Raw genomic sequence first — 9,710 nt, forward strand, 5'->3', positions numbered from 1 at the left:
ACTAGTACCTACATAATTAAGGGGCTTAAACCTATTCCATTATTTGGGTAACTACGATAACCCGCAGTCATTATTCGAAAATGTATAAGAAGTAAATCTCGCATTGTAATCTCAGTCAACAAAGGATTACAAATTGATAAATGTAAACCAACCGAGATTATCCATAACTAACTGACTCAAACCAAGATGGCTAACATACCGCTTTCAGAGAGTTGAATTTGAAACATTGTGATTATCAAGCTAACAACTCGACCAATTTATTGGAATTGGCACTGTATCAAGCAACAATCATAGAAGATTTCTAAAATATTTTATGTTGGATTTATTTATTTATTTTTTAAAATAAGAGTCAAATGAGCTATTGAACTATTTAGAAAGGCACAATTAAACTTTTGGAAAGAAAAAAAAAATAATTAGACACTTTAACTTAGAAAAAACTGCAATTAATTCATTTTCACCTAGTATTGCAAATAACCGTCAGATTAAAGATGACTGGAATGCTACACCATTATATATATGAAAACCAAAAAAAATTCCTCTATGTAGGTATTGAATTGAAAGATACAAGTGAGTTTGTGTGTAAAAATGATTGTTAGTCAGAAAGAATCCCCTAATTAATTTGGCTCCTCCTTTCATACTTTTTAGTTTATTCAATCTAATTCCCACAGAGTATAAAATAGATATATCAGAGTTCACTGCTCATACCATCTGAATTCAATAGACAATAATAGATGAAGAAGTGATTCCCATCTCTTGCCAGAAACTGCATTTCCATTTTCAACCATTGCATTCAAATATTGCAGTGCTTCCTCCAGTCTTCCACAAGCACACAATCCTCCAATGATCATCGCGTACAATGTCTGGTTCACCGACATTTTTCTGCTAAGCATTTCGTCCAGTAAGCGAACCGCCTTTGAAACGTGGCCTTCGTTGCAGTAGCCATTAATCATGGTACCATAAGTTGATACATCATGCAATCCAAAACCGCCACTCTGTAGTCTCTGAAACAATCTTTCGGCCTCAACAACTCTTCCTGCTCTCCAATAACCATCAAGAATGCAATTAAGTGTCCTAGCACACGCGATTCTGTTGTTGCGTTTCATTGTATTGTTGAAAATCTCCAACGCTTCATCGAGCCTGCCATTGTAGCAGAGCCCCATAATGACAAACCTGGCCATATCTTCCATCCTTATCGCTCCTTTGTAGCTCTCCACATTAAAGAACTTCAATGCATCTTCGGCCCTCCCTGCCCGAAAAAGGGCCTTGATGAAGGAACCATAAACACATATCTCCAACGAATTTCGTTTCTTCTTCATATCTTTCAGTAGTTCCTGTGCCTCATTGATCCTCCCTGCACTGCATAAGGCTCTAAAATAAGCTTCATATGCTACTATTTCTGGAATGGCACCCTCCCAACTCATCTGAAAAATCGCCCTTCTTCCCTCCTTCAAAATGGCAGCCTTTTTGGACACCTCCAAACTATCCCTTTTAATCAGTTTGCAAAACAATTTATTTGCCTCTCTTAATTTCCCAGATTTACAAAGTGCATGCAAGAAGCACCCATAAATACATACATCAAAATGGAATTTAGTTTTCCCCAATTTTCTCAAAATCAAGTCAGCTTCATCCACATCCCCATTTCTGCAAAAGCACTGAAATATCACAAAATAACTTAAATCATCCACTGCAATCCCTCTATCAAGCATTTCACCAGCCAACTCTTTAGCTAAACTGCCCTCATTCACTCTGCACAAAGCCCCAATCAAAGCAACAAGGCTTTTCCTTTCCAAATGTACACTGCCACCCATCAGAACTTTTTCACAGACTCTTTTAATTTCATCTACACTGCCGTGTTTGCACACATGTATAATATAATCAGAAGCACTTATTCTAACCTCAGACCCACAAATTTCAGCCCAGACAGTCTCGACAGCATCAAAGTTCCCATCTTTAACTAAAAACTCTAAGACTAAACCATACAAGAAGTGATCAGAAACCTTGCCTTGACATTTGAGACTATGCACAACAGCCTTTGCCCTCTGAAGTTTCTTGATTTGGGAAAGAAAATCAATGACAATCACCGAGGTTGCTGGGGTGAAGAAGTGGGTTTGGGCCAAGAACGTGTCTAGAGTGGTCAGAGCTTTGTAATTCCTTGGGTTCTTTGAAAGGGATTCGATTAGGCTGCGGAATGAGTCGAGGTATTGCAGTGTGCTTGGGATGTTGATTGCGGCAGTGTGCAGGCTTCTGTGGTTTAATGGAGGCGGGGAGAGAATAGGAGAGATGAGAGAGGTTCGATTATAAACAGGAAGGAGGGTGGAGGAGAGTCTGGAAGGTTTCATGAAGCACGAGGGAAAGTCGAAGGCTTCACCATTTTCTGGAATTTGAGAAACCTGAAATTATGGGATGAAACTAAAAACAGTACAGAGTTTCGTTGTCCAGCGTTAACTTGAATCAGCAAAAAAGCCTTTTCATTAGATTGGGCTGGACTACTAAAAGCCCAAGTTTTCACGGTCCAATGATAAGGCTTACCCATTTTTGAATTTTGACCCACCAAAATTGCATTTTTTCTTTGGTCTCTATCCGATTGTATACACGGAATAAACTTCGTTCATATAGTAATAATTAATAAATCATAAAAAGGAGACAAATTGCATTAAGAATACCCTATGCGAAGGACTCAGAGTAAGTTCCTTATTTTTTGCCTGAAAGTTAACAATCACTATTTGAATATGCGCCATAGGTGAAGTTTGCCATAAGGAGGTAAACTAGTATAGGTTACCCATAACTGTGGTAAATTAACTTAAATTATCCATAGTTGATCAATGAGTGAGTTCATTATTTTGTCCAACAGTCCGCAATCCCTACTCAACATAAGGAGGTAAGTTGATAAATCAATCTGGGTTATCCATATTATAAAGTAAGCTTCTTATTTTGTGTTCAACTGTCTGCAATAGCTACTTGAAGATGCGCTATCGGTGAAACCTACCAGCCTAAATTATCCATAATTGACCATAATAAGGTAAATCAATCAACTAAAAAAAAAAGAACACTAATAGACTCACAAGTAGTCGAACTTAAAATTTAGTAGTTACTCAATTAACTGTCTAACCAGTAAAAAAAAATGGTCTAACCAACTTGGTTAGAGTTTATGTGACTATGACTTTTTTTGACTCTGTCACACTAGTGATACAATCTTTTTTTTTATAAACGGGAGGGGGACACCCCAAGGATTAGCTTCCGGTACAAACTAGACGGGACACAGGAATACCCAAAATATCATCATTGATCAACCCAAGAAGCTCGCTTTCCGGTTGAGGCAGGAACATCCGGTCATTCTTCGATTCCAAAGCCATCCTTGCCAAAGCGTCGGCTACTTTATTTTGTTCTCTAAACACATGATTTAATTGAATCTGTCAATTCATCCTCAACCACTTCCTACACTCATTAATAATGTTAGCCACCATACCAGTAGGGGTTTCTCGTACTCACTAGCATTAATCCAATCCACAACTAGTGATACAATCTTTGTTAAGGGGTTTGTGTTATTTTGATTAATGATTTTCTTTCAATGATAATTTATTAAAAAATTATTCAAAAGTTGGCAATCACATCAATGATTTTTGTCAAATTAAAAATTTTAAGATTTTTCTTTTGAGATGTCAGCTTTTGTTTTTTATTCCCTATTCTTTTTCTAATATTATTGAAAAAAACCAATAAAATTTAAAACAGATATGGTTGTTCTTAGAACTAAAATTAAGAGGAAAAAAATATTTTTCTTTTTAAAAATTAGTGTGATTAGTTTTGTCTAGTTATTAAATTTTTTTTTTTTGAATACTATTGACTCTATTACTCAACCTGCTGAAACAAGTGAAGTTCGAACCTGTGACCTCTCACTTGGGAGGAACACAGCTACGCGACAAGGCATTTGGCAAGTGTAATTAATCTTGTCCATCTTCATTACGGTCTACGGATATGTAAACTGAAGTGCTGAAGTATCGCTTTCCTCTCTCTTTCCGGCTTTCCGCAATTCGTTTTGCACTTTGTACGGATTATGGAGATTCCCGCTCATCCGTATCTCGTGGGAAAATAACCAAATGCCATCAGTTTACAGAGGGAAATGCTCGTCTCCCTCTCTCAACCACCGTTGGGTCAATTTGTTTCCTTCTTCGTCTTCTTCACACGCACAATTCCACATTCTTCACCAATCTACATTGTGAGAGTTAGGGTTTAAGAAGGGATTTACTACCATTGAAGGCGACAACGTAAACTCACATGCAGCCGACGAGTGCGCCGTGGCACTTTCCCAGCGGCGGAGACTGTGCGGCCGGCAAAGAGGAGCCTACTAACAACGCTGGGATCGGCTATGAAGTTCAGTGTATCGAAGGCGGCGCTATCGGTGGATTTGACGGCGTTGAGGTCCCCGGCCCTTACGGCTCTGTGTTCACGGCTGCGGACTCGGCCGCGGCTTACGCTCCCGACCAGCTCACTCTCTCGTTCCGAGGTCAAGTCTATGTATTCGACGCTGTTACCCTGGAGAAGGTGATGAATGTTCAACTCTAGCGTCCGTTGTGTTGTTATTTTAGTCTTTGTGTTGTAATATTGTTTTAAGAACTCTTTGAAAAATTACGACCGAAAACGCAAAATTGGTTGCTGTGTCATTTTGCATTTCTGTTTATCTTTGATTATTTCACTGTTCAGAGCTGATTAGTGGCTGTCTCTGCTCCCTTGAATTTCATTTGAGCAGAAGAAGAGGAGAATACTTGTTAGCAAATTATTTTGATGAGTTGAAGAAGTTCAATTTACTCTGTACTATTTATTATTATTTTTTGTAACTCTAGTCCCTGATAGTTCAATTACATGATTAAACAATAACACTCTTCAGGTGAATTCCCAGTACACCTGATTCATTAGATCTAGATGAAAGGGAAAGGAAATACCTTATTTATCATAGACACTGGTTTTACGGTCCTTTCTGTTGTTGATAGTAATGCAACAATTTATTAATATCATTTTATTTGAATGATATCTGGGCATAAGCATTGTTTTTGGCTGCTTTTTATAGGTCCAATCAGTGCTTTTACTTTTGGGTGGATATGAATACACTCCAGGAGCATATCCAACGCAGAGGGTATTTGCTTCCCAATGAAAATTTATTTTCTAGTGGTAATATGTCTTTCTGTCTAACATCTGAGTCCATTGTGCATTAGGAGAATACTGACTATTCAGCCCGGTGTAGTGATCCAAAGAGAGCTGAATCTCTGAATAGGTTTCGTCAGAAGAGGAAAGAGCGGTGCTATGGAAGGAAAATAAGATATAATATCCGTCATGAAGTTGCAGTCAGGTATTGCTGCTTGTTTTATCTGTGTGTGTCAGTTATTTATTTATTTATTACCCATTACTCCATGCATGTCACAATAAAAAAAAGGATATTCGTTTAAAATTGACAAAAGCAAAGTATATGCTGCGAGCATCTTATTATGTGATTATCTTATTACGTGAATGCAATGAAACCTGGCATTTCAGGAATGCGACATTTTGTCTCATTTTCTGAATTGAGGTTAGACAACCTTTTAGTGCAATGTGGTGGTTGGTCTCATTTTGCAATTTCAAATACACATTTTGGTGCACCTCCCAAATCAATGATATTAAAAGAACTGTTTTCCTAGTCATCTCATTTCTGGGAAATTCCTCTAAAGCTAAGTGTAACGCTAGATTGCAACCACACGCCTCAAGGTGTGATCACATCAGTCTTCATATTTCTCTGATACTTTTCATTTGACTGGAAAATGGGGAAATGCTGTACATGTTTTCTGAATGAACATATTAACCTTGCTATGATTTAAAACAATTCTTTCTAAATTTACAAAGCATTCCTGATGGATTGTGCATTCTTTGAATTTAGCCAGACAAAATTTGAAACTGCAAACTGTCTCATGCATCTTTCTCCATACGCTAAACAATCACAGTGCTATCATGAATCTTATATATTTAAGTGTTCTATGATATTAATAAAGCTTTTACTACTGTGTTATGTTGCTAACTAGACACTTGTGTTTGTGCGGATAAGTGGTGTCAATTGGTATGAGAAAAGCTTTCCTCTTAAGAGTAAATATTAGGAATTTCTGGTTAAGATTCATAAAAACTTATACTAGATGGATAAGGTGTTTTTTGGATCTTATAACTACCATACTCATTGATCCTGTTGCCAAGTTGCACTCTTCAGTTTGCTCTTATTTATGGAGTTATTATTTGAGGATAGTTTTTGCACTCTTCAATTTCTAATTCTATATATGATAAATCAGGATGCAGCGTAGGAAGGGTCAATTTGCATCAAAGAATACTATTGCTGGCAATGCAGTGATGGAATCTGGGCAGGACGATAATTCACACCAAGAAATTTGGTAACATTTTTTTGGGCTGTTGATAAGATTCCTATAGTTTTCAGAAGTTCAGTTATCTTAAAAGAATTCAGTTGCAAATAGAAGGCTTTCCATCTGTGTCTTGATCTTTTATTTTTCCTGTTTATTACCACATGATATTGGCCTATTATTTTGCTTTTGTATTTTGTTCAAAACCAACCGCCTAAGTTAACAAAATTTTTGCCATGACGGGAAGAAGAAATGGAAATGCCTTCATGCATACCACTAATTAGTTCGTCTCTTACTCTCTTGAGTTTATCCTGGTTTTTGTTGAATCTTTTTATCAACCTTCAAAAACAAACCTGGATTCTGTTTTTCATGATAAATAGTAGTGCTCATCTGCTGAAGGAAATAAATATGATAAGTAGCAATATTTATGTATTTCCAACCTTTTCCCTCCTCCCTCGTTTTTTTTTGGGATGCTATTTTAATCATCCACCCCTGATTCCCCATTCACGTAAAACCCCCTTTACCCTTCTTGTCAGGTGCACTCATTGTAACACTAGTTCAAAGGCAACTCCTATGATGCGGCGAGGACCAGCTGGCCCAAGAACTCTTTGTAATGCTTGCGGTCTTTTTTGGGCAAACAAGGTCAGCATGTTCACCAGTTACTTTCAACTAAGTTTATGTTCTGCTATACTGGTACATCTTATCAGATGGAGCCTGTGGAGATATGTGCTCTGTTCACACAAATAATTAGAATCTAAAATTTGAACATACTTTTGGCTCACTCATTATCTTACCTTTAATCACGTCACTCTGCAGGGGACCATGAGGGTTCTTCCAAAGAGAAGATGCAGCAATACTTTGACTGAAATGGAGGTATATGGCTATATGCATTCAAATGATTTCTGGCTTATGTCTGCTGCCATAAGGCATTACCTGATTTGTTTCCTTTTGCACACTGCATTATCCAATGTAGGATGGAGATGAAGATGAAGATGACTCTGATTCTGATTATGGGATACCTCTACCTCTACGCTATAATATCGATTACATGGCTTCATCTGCTGGTGATTCCTCAGCTGTTTTAAGCCCTGAAAGAGGATGCCAACAGAGCTAAGATCTCTCTTACCATCCAGCCATGTGAAAGCTATTTACTAATTGACTGTACAGGTATCTTCACAAGTATACAAGGTTTGAACCAGGTCACTGTTTTGGTAATTTTTGGATAGGTTATTTACATAACCTAAGCATACAGTTTTACATATCTTATGTCTATGGAAGCTATATCACCAGATGCCTCAGGTTAGCTACAAAACTATAAGTCAAACAAAGCTGATTATGTTGGATTATCAGAAATCATTAGTACTGTAAAGATGTTTGAATTTGATCTGTGATTAAGTTAATGCCTAACTACGCATAGCCTAAGTAGTTTATCCCGGGCTTTAAAAGTGTTTTGTTGTAATATATTACTGTATGTTAGTCAAACTAAAATTTAGTGATAATCCATGGCCTCCAAAGTAGGCTCATTCTGTGAGACAATATAGAGGTAAATAAAGTATTTGCAACAATTTATGAATATATGAAGTGTTAAGCATTTTTTTTTAAAAATTTTAATTGGAGTAATTTTTAAGCATCAATAGCGCTATATATATGCGTGTGTGTATGTGGGCGTGTGTATATCAGACAGGAAACAAAATGGAGTATACAAAATTGACTAAACTATCACAGTTAGGAAAAGGGGATATATATATGCTTTTACTATTTAACAATTTTATCTTACAGGGCGTTTGGTTGGGAGGAGGGAATTAGAGGGGAAAATAATTGTAATTCGGTGGAATTGCAATTCAATGAATAAAGTAGGAATTGCAATTACAGTGTTTGGTATGCAGGAATAGGAGTACAAGGAATTGAAAGGTAAGAAAGGACAAAATGACTAAAATGCTCTTGTGTTATACTCCCTCCGTCCCATTTTATCTGTCTTACTTTCCTTTTTAGTTTGTCCCAAAATAATGTCTTCTTTCTAAAATTGAACATAACTATCATTCTACATTTCCCAATTTACTCTTTTGACTTTTCAACTTTTTAGATCATTAATGAGATAAGTACAATTGTACTTTGTACAAATTACACTTACTTTTGAAGGGCAAAATTGAAAAGTTAATATCATTTGCTATGTTGCATTAAAAACCGTGCAAAAAGTAAATAAGACAAACAATTAGGGACGGAGGGAGTAGTAGATGTTGTAGTTATAGTAATAGTAGAATAATAATAATAATAATAATAATAATTCTTTAAATAATAATAATAATAATAATTCTTTCAAATTTATTAAAAAAAAAACAAAGGGTATGTGAGGAGGGGCAAAATTGTCTTTACACCAACAAAATTGCCCCTCCTTTCCATTGAATTGTAATTCATGGGGTACCCCATGAATTGCAATTCATCATTTGGAGGGAATTGCAATTCCCTCCAACCAAACAATGTAGTTTGTGAATTCATTGAATTGCAATTTAATGAATTCCAATTCCCCCCCAAATTATACCCAACCAAACACCCCCTTGTATATTGGAGTGCTGAAGTTTGTCATTTCAAGTCAAATCGCGCTCTGTATTTTATGGTTGGATGGTACCGGAATAGACGTGAAACTTGCGAAGTGGTTTTTATGCATGGACTCGAATGTTATTTTCGGGATACATCATCATTTTCAGCCTTCCAATTTCTACCAAACTTTTCTCTGACATTATTTATCTTTTTTATCCTATAATGTTTCTCTAGAAAAAAATATAATAATTTCGTATTTTCCTCATAGAAGCAAACAATACTACTTTATGATACGGAGTATTTAATCCGATTGATTGATCGCATATGTTTCCAAATCTAATCCAAGATCTTCCTTCGGATAAGTAGGCCCCACTTCATCTTTTGCCCAAAACCGTACATTTGATTGCAGAGAATTATTGCATCCCCCACGAGGTCCACGGCATGGAGAATTTTTTCTGAATAAAAAACAAATTGAAAATTGTCAAATGGAGTTTTTTTTTTTTTTTTTAATTTTTTATTTTAATACTGAGACTCGAATTCAACCCTTCTTTATGAGAGTATAACTAGATGCCACTAGACATTTTTTCTTAAAATAAAGAAACCCAACGACTCAATTAAGAGTTTAAGACTTTCATCGCCATTGGTCTAGTGATTACAAGAGTGGGGTTGAACTCTATTATAAATATTAAAGATTTGTGTTTGAGTTGTTTACAATATAATTTTTTATAATATTAAATTTAAACTTAATATGTGATATTTAAAGTACTATTAAATATGAAAAAATTAAATTTAAAATAAGTAAAT

At 36.1% G+C, this 9,710-nt stretch overlaps 2 protein-coding genes across 2 annotated transcripts; one reads left to right on the forward strand and one right to left on the reverse strand.

Moving 5' to 3' along the window:
• Nucleotides 1–692: 692 nt before the first annotated feature.
• On the reverse strand, nt 693–3,353 carry LOC116013187 (putative pentatricopeptide repeat-containing protein At1g12700, mitochondrial). The gene is made up of 2 exons (XM_031252839.1): nt 3,249–3,353; nt 693–2,390 (listed from the first exon to the last, which is right to left on the reverse strand). The coding sequence occupies exons 1-2, from the start codon at nt 3,351–3,353 to the stop codon at nt 693–695; spliced, it is 1,803 nt and encodes a 600-aa protein (XP_031108699.1).
• A 650-nt stretch (nt 3,354–4,003) lies between these two features.
• On the forward strand, nt 4,004–7,796 carry LOC115995795 (GATA transcription factor 25-like). The gene is made up of 7 exons (XM_031234943.1): nt 4,004–4,539; nt 5,063–5,128; nt 5,208–5,341; nt 6,303–6,401; nt 6,905–7,010; nt 7,185–7,241; nt 7,342–7,796. Exons 1-7 carry the CDS (start codon nt 4,273–4,275, stop codon nt 7,480–7,482), a joined length of 870 nt encoding a protein of 289 aa, XP_031090803.1. The 5' UTR covers nt 4,004–4,272; the 3' UTR covers nt 7,483–7,796.
• Nucleotides 7,797–9,710: the final 1,914 nt, after the last annotated feature.

Source organism: Ipomoea triloba, chromosome 1, assembly GCF_003576645.1.
Source record: "Ipomoea triloba cultivar NCNSP0323 chromosome 1, ASM357664v1".
Taxonomy (NCBI): Eukaryota; Viridiplantae; Streptophyta; class Magnoliopsida; order Solanales; family Convolvulaceae; genus Ipomoea; species Ipomoea triloba.